At 41.5% G+C, this 25,795-nt stretch overlaps 1 protein-coding gene across 1 annotated transcript in view; it reads left to right on the top strand.

Moving 5' to 3' along the window:
- COL1A2 (collagen type I alpha 2 chain) overlaps positions 1-25,795 on the top strand; it is a 50,723-nt gene that overhangs the window by 16,259 nt on the left and 8,669 nt on the right. The window contains exons 16-41 of the mRNA XM_045004740.1: positions 2,004-2,057; positions 4,265-4,363; positions 4,466-4,510; positions 4,616-4,714; positions 5,291-5,344; positions 5,443-5,550; positions 6,500-6,553; positions 6,697-6,795; positions 7,953-8,006; positions 8,258-8,356; positions 9,164-9,217; positions 9,937-9,990; positions 10,131-10,184; positions 10,673-10,726; positions 11,642-11,686; positions 13,047-13,145; positions 14,193-14,300; positions 16,091-16,144; positions 18,107-18,160; positions 18,835-18,888; positions 18,999-19,052; positions 19,160-19,267; positions 20,738-20,791; positions 20,903-20,956; positions 22,098-22,259; positions 24,731-24,838. Of these exons, the coding sequence (XP_044860675.1) occupies positions 2,004-2,057; positions 4,265-4,363; positions 4,466-4,510; positions 4,616-4,714; positions 5,291-5,344; positions 5,443-5,550; positions 6,500-6,553; positions 6,697-6,795; positions 7,953-8,006; positions 8,258-8,356; positions 9,164-9,217; positions 9,937-9,990; positions 10,131-10,184; positions 10,673-10,726; positions 11,642-11,686; positions 13,047-13,145; positions 14,193-14,300; positions 16,091-16,144; positions 18,107-18,160; positions 18,835-18,888; positions 18,999-19,052; positions 19,160-19,267; positions 20,738-20,791; positions 20,903-20,956; positions 22,098-22,259; positions 24,731-24,838 (1,935 nt within the window). The remainder of the gene's footprint in view (positions 1-2,003; positions 2,058-4,264; positions 4,364-4,465; positions 4,511-4,615; positions 4,715-5,290; positions 5,345-5,442; positions 5,551-6,499; positions 6,554-6,696; positions 6,796-7,952; positions 8,007-8,257; positions 8,357-9,163; positions 9,218-9,936; positions 9,991-10,130; positions 10,185-10,672; positions 10,727-11,641; positions 11,687-13,046; positions 13,146-14,192; positions 14,301-16,090; positions 16,145-18,106; positions 18,161-18,834; positions 18,889-18,998; positions 19,053-19,159; positions 19,268-20,737; positions 20,792-20,902; positions 20,957-22,097; positions 22,260-24,730; positions 24,839-25,795) is intronic.

The raw sequence follows: 25,795 nt of genomic DNA, 5'->3' as shown, positions 1-25,795 counted from the left end.
CAGAACATACCTGACATCTGAAAGGATCAAATTGTACTCTCATTTACTCATTTATATACCAAATGGACCAGGCAGCTGGGATTTTATTTTACTTTTCAAGGGCAAAATAAGACCATTTTAATTGTTTCAAAGGCAATTTTCTCACACTGAAACAAATTCAGATGAGTTACTACTGATGTAAAATCCTAAGTAGCGGCTGACTTAAGTGAAATCACTCTGGATTTACACTGATGTGCGATCCAAATCAGACCTCTGTGTGTGCAGAATTACTAACTTTGGCATACCAAATTTCAATGTGTAGGTGATCTAATGTCTGATCCTCCTTGAGACTTACTTTAAAAAAAACTCAAGTGCTTTTCCACTTCCATTCTCCATGCCTCTCAGAATTAAAAACATTCCAAACGTCAAGATGATGGAAGTTCAGCAAATGGCTACTTTTCATGCATATTACTTCTGATATGGATTTTTAGCATACATTTATTGCATATGTATCATACAGGGTTTTTTTAATGTTAGCAGATACAACCATTGTGGTTATTACCTCTGGGTTAAAAATCATAGAAAAGAGGGATCACGGTGGTTCCTTCAGTTATATAGTACATTGGATAGAAATAATCTACCAAATTCTCCCCTCAGTTACACTGGGAAACCCCATTGACTTCATTTGGATCTATGGGGGTAGTTATGTTGATGAATTACCCCAGTGTAATTGAGAGAAGGTCTTAGCCCAATAGAAACAGAATGAGATGATGACAGTACCAATAATCGGTGAATCATAGTTATGCTTTCCCTTAATAATTTAAGAAAAAATAATACTTTTTTGTGTCGTTAAGAAGAGCAAAATAAAATGAAGGCTATAAATCCACCAAAACAAAGAGATTTAGTGCTATCCCTAACTCATCTTGTTGTGTCTAGGTTCTGTATGCCAGAATATTTGTCCCATAATAATTCCAAGCATCAAGTCTCATAGCAGCACCTAGATATGACAGGGCCAGTGGAACGGCAGGTTAATGCTGAAATCTGTGCTTTTTCTATTTTTAAAAACAGAACCACTTTAGTTGAATAAAGATGTTTATGTTAATATCATCCTGAGAGTCTAAGTCATAAATATAATACAATTTGCCACCCCTCGGCCACACCCCAGTTCTGTATTGTACTTAGTGGAGTAATGATTGAAACAATTGAATGGCTAAAGTGCTGCATAACTATTTAAGTATGGCAACCCACAGTGACTAGTGCTTACTGTGGATTGACACAGTTACAGAGCATAAGTTGTCTCCTATTCATCACAGTGGAAGTGAAGTTGCCTTTTGTCTGATCCACCCACAAATCCTGGTTTCCTTTTGGAGGTAATCATGGTAACTATTGTACAACCCATTCTCATCTTAGGGTTAAATCCTGCCCTCTGCTTCCCTATGGCCAGATCTATCACCTATTGAAGTCAATGGAAGGACTCACATTGACTTCAGTGGGAGTTGCTTCAGGCACTAGAGTGCAAGGTAATGCAAAGAGTTGAGGGAACCTTTCCCTCTCCCATGCAAGCAGCTGGCCAGTTGCCCTACACAACACACATGCCTAGTGCAGTGGGGTGTACAGTTGATAAGCATCAGCAGCAAGAAGTAGCTGGTGCACTGCTCCTGGCCAGAATAACATGCTCCCCCTTTGTTTGTTGTGGTAGTTTGCTGTGAGGAATCTTGCCTGGCACTAGCAGATGGCTGCCTCTGCCCATCTTGTACTTTCCTGCCCTGGCCGTGTGTTTTGGTTCTAGGACAGAAGTCTTCCCTCATTTACAAAGTCTTAACCCACAATGCAAATATTACTCAGCATCAATCCTAGTTCTAATTGTTTATAGAAAGCTGAACTTGTCACTTCTGAGATTTACAAGATGCATGGATAAGTAATTGATCAGATACATTTGTATTTTGGCACATATTTATTTCAGCAACTAAGGTGTCTGTGTTTTCAGTAATCTCTCTAAACACTTTGTCTCTTTCATTTTGTAGGGCCCCATTGGTGCTGCTGGTCCTCCAGGTTTCCCAGGTGCTCCTGGTGCCAAGGTATGAATATCTTCTTTTAGAGGAAGGTGAAATGTACCGTCTAATTCTCATGCACAGCAAAATGTGCACTCACATCTGACACTGCAGCGCTTTCAAACCAAACATTATTGTTACAGATCAAATGAGGAAAAACCCTTACAGTCTTTTGGAAATATTATTACATATATACATAAGTAACAATATTTTGAAATATGGCAGCTTTTCCACACAGCTAGACTATTTTAATTTATTTTTTCCTAAATAATCACAGGGAATGTTTGCCCCAAATGATCATAGGGAACATGTGCCCAAAAGGATTACATAAAACATATTGATTGCATACAGGGTTGTAAAGTCCAGCCGTGGACTCTTTGGTACAAATCTGTTCCATATTCAGCACTCAAACTGATTACCGCATTGGCAGTGATGTAAACTGAACTTCTCGGAGCAGAATGAATGCAGAATAATCAATAGAAGAAATGCCAGTAAGAGACTCATACTCTGGACCTCAGAGCAGGATTTCCTCTATAGTTAATGATAGATTAGATGAAATCTGAATTTAAGAAGTGAACAGATAAAGGCACTTATGGAGATATAGAGCCTGGTTCATCACTACTTCACACCTTGTGCAGTTATGTATACCTGTGACAAGTGGAGGTGAAACATGCCAAATCAGCATGGGAGCATTTTACACCCACTTGTCACAGGTATCAAAAACTACACAAGGTGCAGGTTGGTGGAGAATCAGGCTCCTTATTTCCTGAGTTCCAAAAATTACTATGAAGAATCTACAATTAAAAATAATTATAGCTTCACTTTAACCCTCAAGTAAATAACTTGTCCCCATTGCAGATTATAGATTAGATAATCCATTTGCTGTAGGTCAGATCTTGGAGTTCTTATTGAGTTAAAACTCCCATTAAATAAAATGGGATTTTTTTGATGGAGAAAGAAGGCAGGATTTAGGCCAGCAAGTCAAGTTATGTCCCATTTGCGAGTTGTATTGACAACTTGCCAAGAGGCCAAGGGCTACACTGATTTTGAATAAGCTAGAGTAGTTTTCTGGTGCTACCCTCCTCCTTAATATAGATATGCTTCCCATGAAGATTACATGTCCCAGCAGACAAGTCTATCTTGATTCATATTTAGATCAGAATGATGGAGAATTGTTTGCTGGGATCCTTAGTCTTTACAAACTAAAACTCTGTATTGAAGATGATGCATGCATTCTTGATAGAAGGCAATAGCTTTAGAAACCAAATAAAACCTTACCCAGAGTGTATCCAGTAACAGCAGAGAGTCTGTGCAGTCAGTTTATGAATACATAAGTAATCAGAACAATTATGGGTCCGAGGGCTGAGTTTTAAAGAGTCTATCTCAGCTAAGATAGCCTCTAATTCTGATGTATTGTTGAAAAAAGAGAAAAAGTTAAGATCCCATAAAAAGGTGTAATTGATACCCTGCCAGTAGCTTATTATAAGTTCAGATGCAAAAAATTAAATTGGACATCCCTTGCCTGGAGGAACTTTGAGACCGATTCACGGTTGCCCTGTACCTTCTGTCATTATTTGCAACAGTGCAGACTGGTTCCATAATTGACTTGCTGTGTGATCTTGGATAATAACATATGGTCTGATTTTTCAGGGGTGCTGGGGACCCACAGCTCCCATGAAAGCCACTGACTTCCATGGGAACTACATAGGCTTCCAAGGCTCAGTGCCTCTGAAAACAGGTGAAAAGGCTATGTCTACACCGTGACCTAGGGATGTGATTCCCCGGATCGTGTACGTATACTCACGTTAGTTCTTGTTGAGCTAGCACAAGTATAAATAGCAGTGTAGCTGCGGTAGCATGGGTAGAGGCAATGGAGGCACAGCTGAGCAGTGCCGAGTGCACACCCACCCACCTAACACCAGTGGGTATGTTTTTGGCATGGTTCAGCCATGCTTCTACTGCCACTACTCGTGCTACCATGGCTACAGTGCTAGTTATACTCACGCTAGCTTTCATCGAGTACATGTACACGACTTGGGGAATCACACCTCAGCTCATAGTGTAGACATAGCCTCAGTTTCTTCATATCTCACACAGCAATAACAAATGCTGACATTTATTATTAATCTCAGGTTGCAGTGGTATTACTAGTGTATGCTGAAAGACACCATGCTGTGGTATATCTACTGTACTGTTCTTGTAAATGAAAGGTCTGATACCATTTTCTCAAATAGGGTGATATTGGAGCTGCTGGTGCTGTCGGTCCCAGTGGTCCTGCTGGTCCAAGAGGTGAGCCCGGACTTCCTGGTGCTTCTGGCCCCGTTGGCCCTGCAGTAAGTTAGTTTCAATCTTGCTATCCGCAAATGTGAATTCTTGGAGCTCGGGGGAGTAAGCAGAAGATTATATTAACCAATACCTTTTGTCTTTCTTATTAGGGCAACCCTGGTGCTAATGGCCTTGCTGGTGCTAAAGGCACAGCTGTAAGTATCTCTAAATTCAAGCTGAGTTGCTTCAGAAAGCATGTTTCAATTAAAGTGACAAAGAAGATAATGAGATTGTTATGTTCTTTCTTTTTTGCTTAAAAGGGTCTTCCTGGCGTTGCTGGTGCTCCTGGTTTGCCTGGTCCTCGTGGTATTCCTGGACCTGCTGGCCCAGCTGGTGCAGCTGGCCCTAGAGGACTTGCTGTGAGTGGCATAGTCTATAGTATATCTCTATTTTATAATGGCCAAAGTCTCCACACTTATAAAACCCGCTGGATATATTTTATTTTTAATGACAAACATATTAGTTTTTCTTTCCAAGGCATTTCAAGTTACACATAGCAGCTCACTTCCATGTTTTGCCACCTCTTGGCTTGTTGTGACTTAAGAATTCATATGTTGCACATCCTTACGGTGTGCTGACCATAAAGCTCAGTAGTTCTTGCACACTAAAGCTATCCAAACTTGTGTAAGGCAGTAAGATGCAACAACAGTCTTAGTGCCAACTGAGCAGCAGGACCTGAATGCTTTAGGTCAATTGATGTTATTTTAAATGATCTTTTAACATATTGTTTTCTACGAATTGTTCCATGTGTGTTAAACCAAAAAAATCCATCAAACACATACCAGGATGGCCCCTGATTGTCTATCAAAATAGAATGATGCAGGATACCCCCATTAGATTATTGAATAGTTCTTTGCTGCATAGAAAGCTTGCACAGGTGGAAGAAAGTATTTTTTTAGGGTGTTTAATTCTGTGACCTCTTTGCTTGACTCTAGGGTGAGCCTGGCTCTGCTGGATCCAAGGGAGAAACTGGTAACAAGGGTGAACCTGTGAGTATGGTAGCACATGAAACATGTTTCAGTGAATGAATTTTACTGTAGCCTGTCGCATAAGATTCTGATCTTTTTCTCTGTTCACATTAAAACAGGGTGCTGCTGGTCCATCGGGTCCCGCTGGTCCAAGTGGTGAGGAAGGCAAGAGAGGCTCTACTGGTGAAGCTGGTGCTACCGGCCCGTCTGGTCCAGCAGGTCTAAGGGTAGGTTCTCCTTGCACATTTCAGCCATAAGCAAAAAAGAAGGGAAATGACACCGCAAAGCTAGAATGACAAATACAAATAAAGAAATGAAGTCATTAATGCTGCTATCCGTACTATTCCGGCTAAGTCTAGCCCCCTTGGAATGTGCCCATTGAACAGATATTGTATCCAGTCATCTGAGCCATTTCCGCATAGTACATATTAATGCTGCAGATTATGCTTGTCCTCAAAGTATATGTTTATGGTTGGTTTCAATTATTGTTGTTTGTTAAATATTTATTGTTTTTAGAGCCCCACAAATGCACTTAGCCCTTTAAAAACACATTGACACACATAAATGTAATCGAAAGCAAGGGACTCGATCCTGCCAAGCTGGGAGTATCTCTGACAAGCTGTTGGTGGCACCTCCAGCTGGAGGGGAGAAAGACCAGCTTCCTGCAGGAGGCACTCAGCCCCTCCTAGGATCAGGTGCTCACCCGGAGAGGAAAGAAAAGGGAATGCTAATCCCATATGTGTTTCAGATGACGATCAGTGATTGGCTATAGACAGAAAGGCCCCGATATTGCAATCTGAGCTGCATGGGCAGTTCCTTGTACTCATGTGGAACGTCCCAGGAGTCAGTAAGGCTCTGCATGGGTGCAAGGGCCCACCTGCATGGATCAGATTAGAGGATCATGGCCAAAGTCTGGCCCCATATCCAGAGTTGAATTTTACCAAACACTGAGGGTGCTCAGACCAAAAGTCCTGGTTTAATCCATTAGAGCTCTGGGAAAACACAAAGTTTGGATCTCTCTCAGGATCCAGATTTCCCCACAATTGAGGGTGCTCAGATCCAGACTCATCTGAGATATCAGCAGTTCTGGTTTGTATTCTGAGCTTTAGCAAACTGCCTTAGCAAGTGACTTAATCAATTTCCATTCTTAATCTGTTTTGTGTTTGTTTTTCATAGGGCGTTCCTGGGTCTCGTGGTCTCCCTGGATCTGATGGCAGAGCTGGTGTTATGGTGAGTTTTTATACAATTTACTTCTAGTCGAGTAGTGTAATGCAGGATTTCTTTAGTTATATATATGGATGATAATTATGGCTAATCATCTCTGCCTTTGTTTAAATTTTTTTTTTAATTTTTCTTTTTTTTTTTTTTGGTAGGGACCTGCTGGAAGCCGCGGTGCTCCTGGTCCCGCTGGTGCTAGGGGTCCTGGCGGTGATTCTGGTCGCCCTGGTGAGCCTGGCCTCCTCGGTCCAAGAGTAAGTCTGAACTCGGTAGCTTTGCTAGAGAATTGCAAAAAGAGAAATGACTTCCATTTTGTGGGATAAACTATTCAAAAATTAGAGAAGATTTTTGTCCATTATCACAGAGGATAACTGGCAAATTTCCATCAGCCTGTCATTATACAGAGACCTCAGTGACATTTTCTGCTTCAGCCCCTGGGGCCATGGGACTGGAGCTGGCAGCCAGCGTGGCCGCGGCAGGGTTCCAGCGATGGGTGACAGCCTCCTCAGAGTCCCCGACAACCTCCTCAGGGGGCCTTCCTCAGGGTTCCAGTGACAGACAACAGCCTCATACACGTGGGAGGGAGGGAAGAGAGGGAACCCTGCAGTTCTCAGCCACCATGGTGGCAGGAGACACTATGGAGCTGCAGCAGCAAAAGTCACAGACAGGTCACGGCTTCCGTGAATTTTTGTTTATTGCCCATGACTTGCACTATATGTGACTTATACTAAAAATAACCATGACAAAATCTTAGCCTTAGTTATTACTTATACAATGTGGTAATTATGATCATAGTTCAAATTTGTGTGTCTGTTAAAGTTTTCTCTAAGCCACATTGGCCCATGTTGTTAGTCATGTTAACTGAAAGAACAATAAATCTTGTCCATAAATTCACATGAGTTGATAGATTATCTAGGTTATCTATACTGCTCCCATTAAAGTCAGTAGGAAAACTCCCATTGAGTTCAGTGATGCAGGATCTGGCCCTAGTCTGTCACGGCCTTCATGGCATTGGTTTTATTCTCTCTAATTCACCCTCTGTAAAATTTGTCTCTGTCAGCTTTCTAATGAATGTATAAACCATTAGCCCCCAATTCTGCAAACACTTATGCACATACTTACCTTTAATTTTGTGAATGTTTGCAGGATTAGGGCCTAAATGAGTTTAACCAAGTGGCACACGTATTATAAAATACAGTATACGGAATTAAAATGACTGTTTTCAATCTGTGTGGGAATATATTACTGAGTTCTGCTTTAATGTGTTTTTTGGTGCAAACAATAGGAAATAAAGACTTACCATATTTACTGCAACTTATTTAGATAGTATATAGAAAAAGCTGGAGGGGAGGGGTTGTTTGTTTTTAATGATCTGAATGAATTTCATGACAATAAAACCTTTCTGTTTTAGGGTCTTCCAGGTCAACCTGGTAACCCAGGCCCTGCTGGCAAGGAAGGTCCCGTTGTAAGTATTCTTTTCTTTACATTAAATTTTCCAAATATATATTAAAACTATTGTCACCAAAAGGAGAAAACGTGTACTGAGAGTGACTGTATATTCAGATATGCTCTCCAATTTTTAAAAGTAAACCATATACACTCGATGTTTGCTGTTTCCCCATAAGGGTAACTCTTTTTCTTACATCACGGAAAGAAACTGAACCATGGGCCCATGATTAAAAAATAGGTATTCAAAAGTATGATTGATGTTTTTAGGGTTTCCCTGGTGCTGATGGTAGAGTTGGCCCAACTGGTCCAGCTGGTGCAAGAGGCGAGCCTGGCAACATTGGATTCCCTGGACCAAAAGGTCCCAATGTAAGTACAATAGAGCAGAGTGAGCCTACTTCTTGGTAGAGAGTTATCTTCATAATAATTATAGATAAGCACTTGAATCTGCTTGCATGCCATTTGCATTGTTATTTATTGAGTATAGTATACTTAATGCTATCAGGACATTTTTGTCTCTCTAGTAGTTTGTGCAGTAACCCAAAACAGAAACAATATTTTTTCAACAAACCAGTAGAAAATGTTTAAGGCTGTTATCAGAATAAGTGCATATTACAATATATGTTCATTTTAGTGCTGCTCTCTATATTTATTTGTTCTACAAACGTTGGTCCCCTGCATGCATTTCAGCTATAGAGGAACTGCAGGTCTGGCCCTTCAAAAGCTTTCTGGATATGCCTGAACATATACGGTCTGATCTAAAGCCCATTGAAGCCAGCAGAAATACTCCCATTGACTTTAGTGAGTTTGGATCAATCCTGTAGGTGTGATAGGTAAATTTTACACTCAAGCCCCTGGATTTATGGTGTTGCCTAGTGAAAGCCACCATGTACAGCATCTCAGAGAGCAGAACTGAGTCCTGCCAATATAGATGAATGGGGATTTGAAAAAAAGGACAAGGTAATTATTTCTATTGTATAGATGTTTTCTCCTACCTCTTCAACTATCCAGTGAAAAGGTTTGAAAATATAAGGATAAAGGAACATGATAATAGATATTGTGGCATGGAAAATAACCATCTTTGATTGGCACTTTAACTGTTTCCAAAATGATGACTTGTTTAATTTGTTTGTGTTTCTCCCTCCCTCTTCCCCCCCACTCCCTCATTTACTGTAGGGTGAACCTGGCAAACCTGGTGACAGAGGCAATGTTGGTGTTGCTGGCCCACGGGTATCTGTATATTTTATCTAGTAACATATAGATAGGAGGTAGGAGAGCAATAACATATATTCAAGGCCCCCACAAAGAGAAGATAGCATTAGTTTGTGCAAGTGAACCAAAGAAGAATTGATGAAATAGGAGAACACTCTGTAAACATGTGTCTAACCATCTATCAGTATACATTGGACTAATGTTAAATGTGAATTACTCTGCTTGGTTCACCCCATACATTAGATCTCTTCCTATGTAAATCAATTCTGAAAAGGAAAGCTTATTCATTTCCAATTTATCCCTCAAATCCTGTTTTCTTCATAGTATTTATGAGATTTACTAAATCTCCAATGGAAGGGATTGTTTATCATCCACATCCTGCCGTCAAGAACTCTTTTCTTTTTCTATGGCTGATGGATCAAATTCATTCATATAACTTCACTAAAGGAAGTTTCAACCAGGGATGAATTTGACCCCATGACTTCTAGTTAATTCTAGAACCAGAGCCATCCCACAATACAATTGTGAGCACTTCTTCTAGCTTCTTACAATGCAGCTATTAAACACAAATGGATAGAAATCTGAGCAGGATAAAGACTCTTCTTAACTAGACCAGTTGCAGGTACAAAATAAGCTGTTGTGGCCCTATACTTTCAGAACAAGTGTGTAATTCAGAAAGACAGGAAAGCTTGGATTTATAAATGAGTCATCAAATCTTTCTCCAATACTGTGTTTAGGGTGCTCCTGGTCCTGATGGCAACAATGGTGCTCAAGGTCCCCCTGGCGTTGTTGTAAGTAACAGCTTCTACATCATAAACCTAGTTGCATAATGTTCTTGGTTTAATGTTAAACTACAGGACTTCCAATATGAAAAACCTTCTCTTGTAGTTCCAGGTCCTAGTTAAGCATTTTTCTTTTTAATTCCTTCTAGGGCAATCCTGGTGCAAAAGGTGAACAAGGTCCAGCTGGCCCCCCGGGCTTCCAAGTAAGTAAATATTCACTTGCCAGACGTTATCCCATATATTTTATCATTCATAGTAGCAAACACTAGAGTTAATATTTAATTCTCCTGTTCTTTGTAAGCTCAACTTCGCCCATTCAGAACTTTCTGGGTAGATCTCTATATAGCCAGCTGAAATCTCAAATATTTAGACTTCTTCAGTGTAATTGTGTCAAAGCACTCAATGTATGAATAAACGTCAAAAATATTTGGGCCTAGATGTCCTTTTTTACTCCCATGCAGTGGGACTACACAATTGTTCTTATAACTTAGGACCAGATCAAAGGCCCATTGAAATCATCTGGAGTCTTTGAGTCAGGCCCTGAAAGCAAAACATGTCCCGTGTTCTTTCATGTTCTATACTTGGCCTCTTACTGCTGCTTTGCTGTAATATGTGTAGGCTCTTCTGTCACAGTCTGAAATGCATTCAGTATTTCAGGTAATAACTTTATTCATATGTGTATTTCTTTTAGGGTCTCCCAGGCCCCTCAGGTTCTGCTGGTGAAGCTGGTAAACCAGGTGACAGAGTGAGTAACACAAGCAGTAATAGTTAGAATCATAAAATATCAGGTTGGAAGGGACCTCAGAAGGTCAGCTAGTCCAACCCCCTGCTCAAAGCAGGACCAATCCCCAGACAGATTTTTGACCCAAATCCCTAAATAGCCCCCTCAAGGATTGAACTCACAACCCTGGATTTAGCAGGCCAATGCTCAAACCACTAAGCTATCCTTCTCCCAACTTGATATGCTGTGATTAAACTCATACATAAGGTGAAGAAAAACTAAGTCTAGTTTAGATCCTCCATTTATCAAAATGAAAAGTATTCCATATTGTATGCAAAGTTTCTATCTAATTTATTATTAAAGGCAGCAAAAAATCAAGATGTTCACTTAGCAGTTGAGAGTATTTCATATTTCAGAGTTCTAGTTTGAACAAAGCCAAACCCTGATATGACTTTTCAAGCCTGATCTGACTTACACTAGTATTCCAGGTTGAATATCTTTAAAAATAGACTGACAATAAATGGAAATTATTTGACATAAAATTTCCATTCCAAAACTTCAGTATCTGCTATTCCTCCAGCATTATTCTAGTTTATGCCAGTGTAATTTCATTAAAATCTACTGAATTACATGGGCATAAAATTGGGGTAACTCAGTGGTGAAGCAGGCCTCCAGAGTGTGCATAAGATTGAAAGCTAGACCTGCCAGTGCCATGGGATACTGTCTGGCTGCATGTTTGGGGAGGAAAGGGTCTCTGTGCCCTTTCATCCTCCCCCACCTTTGTGCACCGAAGACCAGGTTGTGATGTGCCATATTTGTCATATGTTATTGCACTCAAAAGTATTTCTAACTAGTATTTAAAAAACAAATGTAAGACCACAACAATCATGGCAAGCCTGCTTTAGAAATCAGCTTAACCCATGTTTCTCTTTTGTCTAGGGTATTCCAGGTGAATTTGGCCTCCCTGGTCCTGCTGGCCCAAGAGTAAGTTACTCCTCATAGTACATTTTCAAACTCTGTCTTGAAAAAGCTTTATTTATGTACATTTCTAATAAGACTTGATAAACTCAGGAGGAATGAGAATTCTCAGCCCCAGTGCATGCGCCGAGCCTGCTAATCCTCCCATGTAGTGGGAAAATAATGGGGATGGCCTGCTGCTCCCTCCCATGTCATGTTTGACCTCAGCATATGCATATAAGGCCTGGTCCAAAGCACAGTGAAAACAATCAGTTTCTTTGTGTTATGGATCAGGTATGTTGTGCACTAAACTACTAGCCATGACCCCAACACACCTAGTCACTTCCAACCTACCTTACCTCCAACCCTAGCATGATAGTGTAAAGAGATGCTGCAGAAGCTTCTCTGCATTGCACAAAGTAATCCAGAATCCCCCTGCTCGTGCTCAGAAGTAGACAAAACACTATACTTCTGCTGTGGTGGGCATAGAAGGCTGCTCCAGCTTTGGACATTGTTTCTTTAAAACACATGTTTAACTAGTTGCTTTTCAAACTATGACCATATGGCTACTAGCTGAAGCAGAGAATTCATGGCAGTATTGTTCTCCTGCCATGCAGGAAAAGCTTTGATTGGGAGACATAATTTACATTTTATTTATGTTGTCTCTAAACTGCTTATCAGAAAACTATCTGGTTTGCTGCAAAACATTTAGAAGCTGGGAGATGCCTTTTTTTCCTTTTAAAAACTGTATACATAAACACTTAATGTTCTTAGGGGTGATAATGAGCATTACTGAGTTAAAACAGACAATAAAGATGCTTGTTTGATAGTTACGATGGCCCTAATCCTGTGAGCTGCTCCATATGGGTGGACCCACATTAGAATCCTAATCCTGCCCCCAAATTGGCCTGTGGGGCATCAGTTCACAATTGTGCGCATGGATATTGTTAAGAGAAGTTGTGTGCACCCTGTCCAGAGGCAGAATTTGGTGCTTAGAAAATATTTGTATTTTAACTGGCAATCTCTCTCAATTTAAAAGCTTTTGGGGTTTTATATTAATAGGAATGTGTCAAAAACTATGGACCAGATTCTCTAGTGCCTAGTGAAGTCATTTATACCTGTGCAAAGTGGGTGTAAAACTGCCGTTCTGATTTGTTTGCATTTTGCACCCAGTTTGCACAGGTATAAGTGACTACACAAGGTGCAAGGTCTTGGCAAACCAGGCCCTTCGAAAGGGTACATGGAATATATTTTACACAATATGAATGCCAATGTAATTTTTTTTAGTTTGCACAACTCACATCAAATAAAGAGTTTGGTGCAATCAACCAATCGTTTAATGACTCTGATTTATAAAGGACAACTCAAACCAACCTGTCTCTTTCAGGGCGAACGTGGCGCTCCAGGTGAAAGCGGTGCTGCTGGTCCTGTAGGTTCCACGGGAAGCCGTGGTGCAACTGGCCCACCAGGCCCTGATGGTAACAAGGTATGACTTTGCAAACTGCTACTGCTATGACTACTGAAACCTTGCTGACCAAGTGCATAACTCCACTTGATGCTGATGACAATCACCTACATATATCCTTGAGACAGTGGGCCAGATCCTCAGGTGGTGTCAAATGGCAAAGCTCCATTGAGACCTACTGTGTACTAGTTTGTTATGCACTGAACATTTTCCCTTCACAGAGGATGGGAGTGGGATTCCAGCTAGGAATCATTGATACAATTTATGTTAGCTAAGTGTTCCATTCGCCTCTTTTGAACTGGATTTGTACTGTGCCTGACTCTTTGTGCCAAACTTTCATCAATGCAAACATTAGCACCTACATTTCTATATCTTAATTACTGATATCCGTGGAAACGTGTGAGCCCAATGATGAGCTGACACAAAACTGCCCCCACAAAAACAAAAGCCTGGTTGAAGCCCAGGTGAATCTGATGCTTAAGTTTCACTTGACTCACAGATCAAATTGCAAAAGCTGGAAGCAAGAGCATCATTTAGTGACTGAGGATCACAGCTAAAGTCACAGAGAAACAAGGAAAGCCAGGCATTGTCTTATCTTTGCAAAATCTCATCAGTAAAGTTGAGTTTGGAATCCAGGCTCCATTGTCAAGACCTCCAGATTCTAAAGAGTCAGGGAAATAGTTTTGATTTGGGCCTTTTCTCTAGTAGAAAATTGGGGTGACGTGGGAGAGGGGGGGCAGGTTCCTGGGCAAAATGGAAGATCACTGTTGTTTTGGAAGATCAGGCTGTTCACCTGAAGCAAAATTTAGCCGTGGAGTGAACAAGCACTACTCCACTGCCTTCAGGGAACTCTATTGAAAGCAGTGAATTTGCACCCATTTACCACAGGGATAAATTTAAAAAAATCTTCTAAAATTTGAGGTGGACTATTTGAAGATAAGAATGATTTATTGAGTCAGTCCTTTGAAAAATTAGAAGAAAGATGGGGAATTCAATGCTAAGATAATTTTGCTGAGACCCTTATAGAACAAATCATACCTTTCTTACATGTTCCCTTGTTACTGCTAGGGTGAACCTGGCATTGCTGGTGCCGCTGGTGGTCCAGGCCCAGCCGGCTCTGGTGGAATCCCAGGCGAGAGAGGTATTGCTGGTGGCCCAGGAGGCAAAGGTGAAAAGGTAAGTCTCCAGTTTCAACCAGTTTCATTGCCACTGAAACACATGTGCACAGGTTGCGGGGGACAGGGGAGGACTGTTTGAGTTTTTAAACAATTGAACATAGAGGTCACCTGAATATAACTTTCACCAAAGCTGAAAAGTTATGTGAAACTGTATTTCACAGAAACCCACCACTAGCACATGAGTAAATGGGCTATTTTCTCAACAAAGTCATGATCTTGTGAGGTGCTGAAAGCCTCCTCTCTGATGCCGGCACCCTTGACTACCCTTGGGAATCACTAGGAGTAGTGGTCACTTATCACTGTTCAGGACTGGGCCCCATGAGTTTACTGAGAGATATATTAAACTTGTCTTCAGTGAGTACTAATTACAGGCAGAATGGAGCTATGTAAAAAGGGCTCCACCTACTTTGCTACAACTCGTTGAGGGCTGAGCACTAGTTACAGGACCTGTAATATTTATGATATGTAGTTAGCAAATGTAGAACGACTACACGTAGGCAGTTTCATACTTACGGCATGGTATTTTCCTTCATCTGGCTCATCCATTCACAATTTTATTCTTGGGAAATGGATTAAGAAACTCTTATTTTAATTTTGGAATTAGGAATGGCCTTCAGTTTGCCTGAGCAACTCACCCCCATTCATATTACTACTTTGTATAAAACTCAATGATGAACTGCAAAATCTACTATCATTTTGTCAGATACTCCAAATGTGAAGTGCCTAAGTGTATGAGTAATCTAGGTATCCAAGGGGAATCAGAGAAATATCTCAGCAACCAAAGCCTTTCTTGGTCTGTGAGAGTATGAAACCAATGAATGACCTCTAAGCCTGAGGTTGGCAATATTGCTTCATTTGTTTTGACTAAAGGAATCAAACTGCATTCAGCTAAAGATGCAGTCAAAAAGGGATGAGGCCTGGAATTGCCTGACACTATAAGATACGGTATCCAGGTAGCTGCCATGTGGATCAATGCAAAGCATAGTACATATTTGAGAAGAACAATTAGGACTGAATCGTATTCTGATTCCTTGAGGCTACAGTGATGGCCAATGACTATCCTTCTTGTGACCCTTGTTCACTATGTAACCATTTTATATGCTCCCATTGTGTTCAACAATTATTTTTCCTGCTCAAAGCATAAAGTATAATGCGGATTCCCAGGAGAATTTGTACATACTGCTTTTATGGGCCAAAGGAAAAGGGGGAGGGAGCAGCCTGATTCATATCTCACATTGGTGCAAGCCAGATTGAGATCAGTAGCAAGTCCCTCAATTTTTTCACAGATTATAATTTGTAATTGAATCTTTAATCCCATTCAAACACGCTATGACCTGGGAGGAAGGTTTATGGCTATGGAGCAGGATTTCCATGTTAGGAGAAGGGGAACTGAGCTTGCAACTCTTATAACCTTCCTTTTGTGCTTTTTGGGGTGGCCCTATGTCATTCCTCTTCCTCTGCAACTTCACTCCACAACTCACTGCTTAGCACAAGCAATGGCACACTGAGCAATGCATTTGCTATTAAACTATCATTAAGGATAGTCAGATTTCAGTCTGCATGTTAAAAAGAGAATGTGCCCCAAAATAAAGATTTCCTTCTGCACTCAAGATACACATACAATAACTGCACATAAAGGAAGGAAGGAATTATGTCGCCATGTATGAATAAGAATTGAATGGGCACCATGATGATGCAGTTAGAATAGAGAGTTTAGATCTCTTTTTGTCTCTGGCCTTCATTAACAATATAACATCATGGGGTTTGTTTGTTTATCCCTGTTTCCAGGGTTTACCAGGTGCCAGAGGCGAAGCTGGGGCAACAGGAAGAGATGGCTCTCGGGTGAGTATATCAAGTCATTCTATTATCACTGAATTTAGCTCCGGACACTTCAGAAATGCTTTTGTTGAAGGGGAATGAACAAGATTTACAAGAGCATATTCAAGCCTTTCCTGGAGTCTAAGATCTGCTCAGGTCTTTTGCAAAGTCAACATTACAGGGCCAGCTTCAGGCACCAGCTAAGGAAGCAGGTGCTTGGGGCGGCCAATACAAAGGGGCGGCCCTCCATCTGCTGTGGGGCGGCCCATCCAGGTCTTCGGCGGGAATTCGGCGGGGGGTCCCTCAGTCCCTCTCTTTCTCTTTGAGCTTCTGCCAAAGAGGAAGAGAGGGAGTGAAGGACCCACCACCGAACTGCCGCTGAAGAATGGAGCGGCACGATCAATCTGCCACCGAAGTGCCGCCGATTGGCTTTTTTTTTTCCCCGCTTTTTGGGGTGGCAGAGAACCTGGAGCCAGCCCTGGTCAGCAACAAAATGGTGTTTAGACTTCAGCTCTCCATATTTTAAAGAAAAGCTTTAAAATACACCAGCAAAGTAAAATAATAACTTTATTGAGTAATACTGAGAAGGATAAATCTGAAGTCCCAGCTTTCTCCAGTGGAAGGGAACCAGAGATGTCTCAAGACACTAAATGTTTTGCATTAATGAACTTGAAGATCTCACACTTCATTGCTTCCATAGGCTGAGTTCCTTGAACACCCCAGGGACTCCTTGCATCCCTCCATTCCAACCTCCCACAAGCTCCCTGTATGCCACCCTCCCATCCTCCTCTATTTCAAGAGTCCCTGCAATTCTACCACTCCTTTCCCCCATGCCTGGGCTCTGTGCGCCCTCCCATTCTTCCCTTCCCCCCCCATACCAGGGTTCCCCATTCTCTCCCCATGCCTGGGCTCTGTGTGCCCCCCCTCCCATTCCTACCTTCCCCCATCACCAGCACCATTTCTTTTCTTTCTGCCTGGTGATAAGTCATTCAGGGTGTTTAAACTGTATTGGAAGATGGACAGGGTTGAGACAGTGTTGGAAGGTGTTGATGGCTGCCATCAATTGGTTTTTTGTTGTTGGTTTTTTTGATCTATAGACAATTACAGACTTGACTGAAGCGGATGGTTCTGTTAACCAAATACCAGGGGCTTTGTGTGCCGCGCATCCGCTTTTCTGATTTTCACAAAAATCAATAGCGTTCTGCCCACTGATGTCTAGAACACTCCCTAAACTTTCAAAATTGATTAGATGCTGTGTTTTTGCGTTTTCCCGTTTCATACAGATAAATGCCATCGAGCTGAGTATAGGGCCTTGCTTTACTCAGACAGTTATGCAATGTGATGTTACCCCTTTAGTTACAAATTTTCACACTATATGGGCCCAAAACTGCAAACCCATGAATCACAGGAGTAAAACTCATATAAGCCAATAAATTGTTCATTGAAGTCAATGGGTCTAGTCAAGTAAGGTTCCAGGATCAGACCCTATATATCCTTTATACATTAGATGAAGTGGAAAAGGGGTAAACAATAGACATATACAAATTAAGGGCCCAGCCCTGCAATTGTTCAGTGTGTGGACTCCAACAAAAGTCAATGAGAGTTATGAGTGTAGATCAATGGCAGAAACAGTGAGGTAACAATGAGCTCGTTTTTCATTTGTTCTAATTGAAGATCTCTTGTACCGCAAAGGCACATTAGTTTTTTCAAGAAGGTGCTCATTTTAATGCGAAGGTTCAAAGAGGCCTTGGGATACTCACAGTCCACATGGGAACTTGTACTCTGGGAGCAAGAGAGTAATGAAACATTTTTTCCTCCCAAATTTTGCATCATATAACTTCATAGCTAATAAAACAACATTGTCACACTGCTGTCTCCAGAAGGAAGAACAGAAAGGAAAGGCAGTGGAGCAGAAAGAATGGTCACTCTTGCTTGCGGGAATGTATGTAACCAGAAATCATGCCACGTTTCTGTCTTGCTCTTTAGGGTATTCCTGGTGCTGTTGGATCCCCTGGCCCTGCTGGTGGCCCTGGTGATCGGGTATGTCTCTGTTTGCTTTTTTGTTACCAATGTAACTTTTGCATGAACATTTAAAGGATGCAGGGGAAAACATAACCAGTCTCTGTTTAGAATAAAAAGAAATTCCATTCTAGCTAGCATTGTAAATAGACGTTCAAAATCTTTCATATACTGCCCATATTGGGAGGGCTACCTGAGGCTATAAAACCTTCTTGGCAAGTGAAGAAGGATTGCCACCGCGCTGCTCTGTCCTAGGCAAATGGGTCGGGGTGGGAAGAGTTGTAGGAGTGAAACATAGAGAAGGTTCTGGATTGGGTCCTGCCTTTCTGATTACACACTTAGCATTCTGGTGGGGAGGGGAGCAGGCAGGGGTGATGGAGGAACACATATCAGCTCATCATTGTTTTGAAATACACCGGCATTTAATCCTTGGTGACAATTTCAGGAAATGTCCAAAAACCATGCAAAAAATGCAACTCGGTAGCATTAAATAGGTGAAAACTGGCGTATTTCTGATGAAGAGTAATATGTAGCGGTGATCTCTTCTCATTTGCAAGCATAGGGGAGATGAGTACATAATTCCCCCATGAATCAAAGATAAGGCCATATTATCTAGAGGACGTCCCCATTCTGCTTACAGTCAGGGTGATTGCCAATGGCACATCATAATGAAAATGTTCTTTGGTATATTTTAGGGTGAATCTGGTCCTGCTGGCCCTGCTGGCCCTGCTGGTGCTCGTGGTACTCCCGTAAGTAGCGACTTAGAGAACATTTCCAGATGCAAAAATGCTACATTCAGAAAACAACTACTCTTGAGTGCTGACAGCTTTATTCCTGGGTATTTCTTCTCTCACTCTAGGGTGAACGTGGTGAAAGTGGTCCTGCTGGCCCTAACGGATTTGCTGGACCTCCTGTAAGTACCAAGTGTACAATTCACTGTCAAACGCTGCAACCTTCTGTTGTTGTGTTCCTTCAAAATATATTTTAAACATTTTTTTTTATTCCTCTCTGTGTTTTTAGGGTGCCGCTGGCCAAACTGGTGCTAAAGGCGAGCGGGGTCAGAAAGGACCTAAGGGTGAACTTGGTCCACAGGGTGCTATTGGCCCAGCTGGCAATAGTGGACCAGCAGTAAGTAAACTGAATTTACTATTAAAATACACTGATCCTTGATGAAACTATGCAACCAGGACAGCTGGCAAGTGGGCGTTGAACTTTAAACAGTTTTGTTTTGTTTGTTTCTCTCCAAGTTTCACACTTTCAAAACTAAAGTTTTAAGCTGCGAGAAAGGTGGTGATTTTGGTTTGCAAGAGTTTGTGAGAACTTTGTCATCAGTTTATTTGGGAAACTCAAATGAATTCCCTTACCTCCAATGACTCTGATCTTGATTCAAAACACTGAAACTTTGAGTTAAAAGCAAAACCATAAATGTGTCCAGGTTACTAAGAAGACCTGAGATCATCAATACACCTGCAGTCAAGTTCCTTGTTAACAAATTTTAATAGTTGTCATAAAGGTTTTTACTCATTTCTCTTAACAAAAGCTGTTATAATTTACACAGTCTATTTCCCGTTTATAAAAATGCACCTAGCCAAGACTGTAGGCTCAAGTGTACAATTTAATTTTTTAGAAGTACATAGAACAAATTCAGGTTCAGCCAGGATCAATATTAAATTCCTCCTAACACAAGTACCAAAAATCCCCTTCACTTTGTTCATGTCCACTCAACTGACTCCTTCAGACAGAGGTTAGGAAAATAAGTTTTGCAACATGCTATGAAGGTCAATATATTGAGGCTGTGTTAGGCCAAACAAAGAGATGTCTGTAGGTAAATTCCAAAGTTGAGGATCCCTCACTAAAGGCATCCTATCAAAGATAAATATGTTCCTTAGGGGCTGGACTTTCAGACCCATACTCCTCTTGTACATGTGCCCCTGCACATGTAGTTTTGATGGAACCGTTGTCACATCCAAGTGATGTAATGTAAGACGTGGGAACTATGTTGAAAAGATGCTGAAAGTCAGGACCTAGATCCTTAACTATTCCCATTTTGAGACTTTACAAGAGGAAATTTCTTTACGGGATTGTTTAGGGCTTTACCCTTCTCCATATGCTTCCAGCTAGAGCAGTATCCTGTCTTGGCTTTATTCAATCTATATAGAGTTGTTGTAATATCCATACAACACATATATAAGTGGTTTCTTCATGCCCTTTGCCAACTAAGCCATTGCTATTTTGTTTTGTTTCTGAGTTTGTGGGTGTGCATCTAAGATTTGGAAGCCAATTTAAATTGAAAAATCTTTCACTTAAAGCCTGAAGCCCTTGCTCAGTTTGTACCAAGTCCTTGGTATGCTGACTTCCATGAGTTCACCTGCATAAGGTTTGAGTGAAAGCTAAGCAAAGGAACTCAGGATTTGTCCCCAGTATTCAAATATGTACTCTGATATTGGAGCAGGTAGAGCAATCCTGCTTCCATTAAAGTTGATGGCAAAAATCCCATTAACTTTAGGCAGAGTAGGATTGGGACCTTTTTCTGTATCTGGAACTTTGGAGGTTTTTTTGTTTGGTTCATCGTTTTCCCTTTCTCCTCCTCGCATACAGGGTCCCGTTGGTGCTGCAGGTCCCGCTGGTGGTCGCGGTGATGGTGGTCCTCCTGTAAGTCTTTAAGCTTCTTACACCTCCATTTTCTCTTGACTTTGAATCATCGTTCAATGATTCACCTTCCAATGATTCAGTCCTCACCTTCCCCTTGATTTTTATTTGTAGGGTATCACCGGTTTCCCTGGAGCAGCTGGCAGAACTGGTCCTCCCGGCCCTGCTGTAAGTAATTGGTGAAAGTAGTTTATCAGATGACAGACAGGCTGAACCCCATTATGGACAAATCCCAATCTCAGTTCCATCTATATAAATCATTGACATGAGAGGAGTTAATCCTGAATTACACAGGTGTAACTGAGATCAGAGACAGGCCCTTAATTACTTAGCACCAGGTGTTTAAACATGCTTAGGTTCATAGAGTTGCAGATGGGTACTTAGAGGGAATTTCAAACCTCTTCCCCCCCTCCCCAATTGGGAGTAGGTGCCTAGGCACTTTTGAAAATCCCACTAGGCATCTGTCTGCATTTCTAGGTGCCTAAATACCTTTGTAAATTGTGTCTTTTGTGCTAGTTTCTGCTACCTGTATTCACACTGAGTAGCAACTTACTCTGGGAGCAGTTCCATTAACTTCAGTGGGAGTGTTCCTAGGGTAAGGCAGTCCTCAGCTTGGGAAAGAGTGTGGCAGAAAATCACTTTTTGCCCACATTTTCAAAACTGAAATTCTGCCCTCTTTAAAGTGCCCTAAGTTGAGCACCCAAAAATGAAGGGACCCAAAATCACTAGTTCCTTTTGAAAATTTGGACCCTTAAACTTTGGGTGGGAATTTTTTTTCTTTAAGATCTAGTATGTAATCTAATAACACATGCAAAGGCTGGCACATTCATCATGAAGGTGCTTCCATTCATTTGAAAAAGACCTCTTTTTTTCCCTTGTCTGACATTCCTGTATTTAATTATGTTGGATATCACTGCATGTCTGACAGAGCTAAAAGCTGCTATAAAGGGTCCAGCCAGACTGGAAGAAGAAAATACCCTGTTATAAAATTGATTACAATAATGTGAATAATCACAGCCAGTAGGCACAGAACCAAGACTATAGTTTATTCTGGGGCAAATTGTACCACTCTTATTTCACACTGCTCCTTGGGCAGTTCCATTGATTTCAGACATACATGGTGAGTAAGGGAGGGAGAGGTTGGAACTTCTAACTTTCTAATGAAAGTTAAACCCCCCTAAATACCTTTGAGGATCTGGGCCTAAATCCCTAATAAACTATTGCTGAGTGCCTTTTTTGTTTCATTGAGAAATGATGAATAATCTCTGTCTCTTCAGGATAGTGAACTAATGTTTATATTTAATCCTAGGGTATCACTGGTCCCCCTGGTCCTCCTGGCCAATCTGGCAAAGACGGTCCTAGAGGCCCACGTGGTGATACTGGTCCAGTTGGTCGTCCTGGTGAACAAGGTCCCGGTGGCCCAGTTGGTTTCGCTGGTGAGAAAGGTCCATCTGGAGAGCCTGGTGCAGTTGTAAGTCACACAACATCTCTTCTCATTCCTAAATGTTGCTTTTAATGTAAATATTACAAATCCCAGTACAGGTCTTGTGCTTCGGCAGTTTTCTCTTTTAGCTCCTATCTGGCGAAGTGTGTAAACTCATGCTTCCCTCTGAGTATGTCCCTAAATCCCGCTGAAGTCGATGAGACTTAAGCACATGCTTGAAGTGAAGTATATGCTTAAGTGCTCAGTTGAATCGGGGCTGTGAAAGGCAAAATGTGTTGTAAGTTCTCTGAGTCAGCTTCTGCTGCCTTTACTCCTGCTGAGGAGCATATTAGGGTATGGCTACACTTGCGAGTTGCAGCGCTGGTGGAGGCTTTCCAGCGCTGCAATTAGTAAGTGGCCACACCTGCAGGGTACTTCCAGCGCTGCAACTCCCTGGCTGCAGTGCTGGCCATACACCTCACTCAGCATGGGGAATAAGGATTGCAGCGCTGGTGCTGCAGCGCTGGTCATCAAGTGTGGCCACACACCAGCGCTGTTATTGGCCTCCAGGGTATAAGGGTGTATCCCAGAATGCTTTTAACTAAATTACTCCCTTTGTTTTGTTATGCAGCCTCTCTTTGTTTTGTTGTGAACCTCTGGAGCTCTGTTGCTACCGGAGCTGCTCTACCTGAGCTGCTTATCAGCTCCTGTTTGCTGTGATCAATCTGTGAACAATCAAATGAGATCCTCCTCCTCCCTGCGTGATTCACACAGGGGTTGAGTGTTTGCGTTTTGCTTGACCAGCAGCAAGAAAAGGAGTCATTCACAGGGGTTGAGTGTTTGCTTTGCTTGAGAGAAACAGGGGGAGGGGGCAGAGGGGGGAAAGAGAGTATGTTGGATGCAGGCTGTTTGCAGTTAACAGTAAGGGGGTGGGAAAATTTTCTGATTTTGCACAGTGTCAGTTCCAAAAATCCACTCTCTCTTTCCCCCCCCGGTCCCTATCACACTGCCCCACACCCCCCCCCCTCTTTTGAAAACCACGTTGCTGCCACTTGAATGCTGGGATAGCTGCCCATAATTCATCACTCCCAACAGCACTGCAAATGCTGCAAATATGGCCACACTGCAGCGCTGGTAGCTGTGAGTGTGGCCACACACCAGCGTTGGCCCTGCACAGCTGGACGACCAGCGCTGCAACTACCAGCGCTGCAGATTTGTAAGTGTAGCCATACCCTTAGTCTGAGAACACCCTTCTGAGACCAATGGGGCTATTTGCAGAGGAACATACTATTCGGTCTGAGTAAGGGTGACAGAATTTGGCTTCTGCCATTAAACTATGGGGCAAGCATGCTGCTTTTCCACACAATAAAAGACCAAATATGATGCTAAGGAAGGCATTTGTAATTGCATGTTTTAGACAATTTCAGGTCACTTATGCATCAGAATCCCTAATAAGTGGATGGAGGTCTAAGTGATCTAAACTGTAGGTTTAAAATTGTACAACAACAAAATTGATCAGCGCTCTTCAACTTGCACTCACAGAATTACTAGCCCTGCTAAGGCCAAAATGATATTTTGAGGTCTTAGAGTATAGGCTACCTTGGGTTATCACTGTCTACTTCTCTATCAGTTATTCTTTCCATGATCTATTTTATTTTCAGCAAACAGTTAATTCTGTTGTGCCACACATATGATTTGTGCATGCAACTGACAATAATGCTAATGAAAGCTGTGTAGTTAAATCTTTATGCATCACACTTAAAAAATTCCCCCTTATATCCAGTGTAAATCTTTGTAGAACATTTCTGAACAAGAAAATCTAATTCTGTATTGGAAATATTGGATAATGGAGCTATAGGCCTGATTCCCCACTACTTTACACCTAGCATAGTCATTTGCACCTGACTTAATGAATATGGACCCTAGCTGGCTATTCTTGGACCAAACTAGCTCACCTCTTCACAATTTCAGCAAAATAGACGAGTACAGCAAAGGACCCTCAACAGCAGAGTGTATGTTCACATTGGTATCTTTAAATCCTTCCAAAGACTAGAGGATCAGTTTTTGTACTATAGCATCTCATTGAATAGATTTATCCTATCACTGTACTGAAAAATACCACATTCTTTATGCACAGCCCTCCCTCTATGGCATGCCAAAGGCATGGGATATTACAAGGGCTCAGCAGAACATGGAGAAAAATAAATTTTTCACCAACAAAACTTTTCATTGGAAAATATTTTTGTTGGAAGAGTTTTGAGCAACTATATATATTAGAGACTTTAACTTTGAAATGTAATGCAAAATACAGAATGTCTAACGTCTCTTGTATGGGAATTATTGCTGAGAACTATGTAGTGAGATTCCTCTGAAAGTACTTGGTTCAGTTATGGGATCAAATCAAATTGCAAAAATTTAGTGTTGGTAAAAAATCCATTCAGATTTGCAATGCCACTGCAAAGCTCCCTTTTCAATAGACAAGGACCATAACATTCAATGTTCTCTTCTTCCTTCCTCAGGGTCCTCCTGGTACCTCAGGACCTCAGGGTATTCTTGGTGCTCCTGGTATCCTTGGTCTGCCTGGCTCTCGGGGAGAACGTGGTCTTCCTGGCATTTCTGGAGGAAATGTGAGTCCAGGACATCCATTATATTGCTTTTATCAGACAGCTCCAGAGATAAAATTGACATTTTCTTTAACATTTAATCTAGGACATATAGAACCAGATTCTGATCAATGGAGCCAGAACAATGTAAAATTGGTGTGAGATCAAAGAGTGGCTCATTATATTTAATGCTTGCTTCAAAGACACAGTAAGACTGATTTTGAGATTTGGGATTTAAAGTATAGTAGAACCTCACTAATTCTGACTAATATGCTAATCTGTACATCCCATCACTTAATTTGCACCCAAAAAAAATCCCTTCTTACATTTTGGAATGCCTTATCCCCTGTTCTTTTTAATTTTGTGTGTTTACTTTCCCACTAATTGCAAGGCACAGTAATTGGTAATGGATCTCTCCATCATTAATGTCAATTAATGAGGTTCTCTTTTACTTTGTATCCCATGGGCTAAATCAAGTCAGTTATACACTTATGAATTAAAATGTTCTTTAGATGACACACAGATGCTCATGTCACAAATCCACCTTCATCAAGATCTTAGAGAGACAAGGTGGGTGAGGTAATATCGTTTATTGGACCAGCTTCTGTTTGGGGGAGAGACAGGTTTTCAAGCATATGCCAAGATTTTCCAAATGGCAGCAGTCTAGGACCGCATGCAAAAATCCAGTTCCAACTTTGTGTCTAACTCGCATGTCAGATTACCACAATCTCTCTCTCTCTCTCTCACACACACACACACACACACACACACACACACACACACACACACGGATATTGTACATTTCAACAGTCATTTTCAACTGTAACCACCTTATTTGTGTCTGGAAGTGAGGACATCGATTAGGCATGCATTTATAGCTAACCCTCGGCATTTCCCCTTTTGAAAACCTGTTCCAGGATGTGTAATATTAATCTTTCACTATAAAGCTTTTCTTTCCCGCATTGCCTGGGGGAGGGAGAA

This window comes from Mauremys mutica, chromosome 2 (genome assembly GCF_020497125.1).
Source record: "Mauremys mutica isolate MM-2020 ecotype Southern chromosome 2, ASM2049712v1, whole genome shotgun sequence".
Taxonomy (NCBI): Eukaryota; Metazoa; Chordata; order Testudines; family Geoemydidae; genus Mauremys; species Mauremys mutica.
This window is presented reverse-complemented; position numbering and strand designations above follow the sequence as displayed.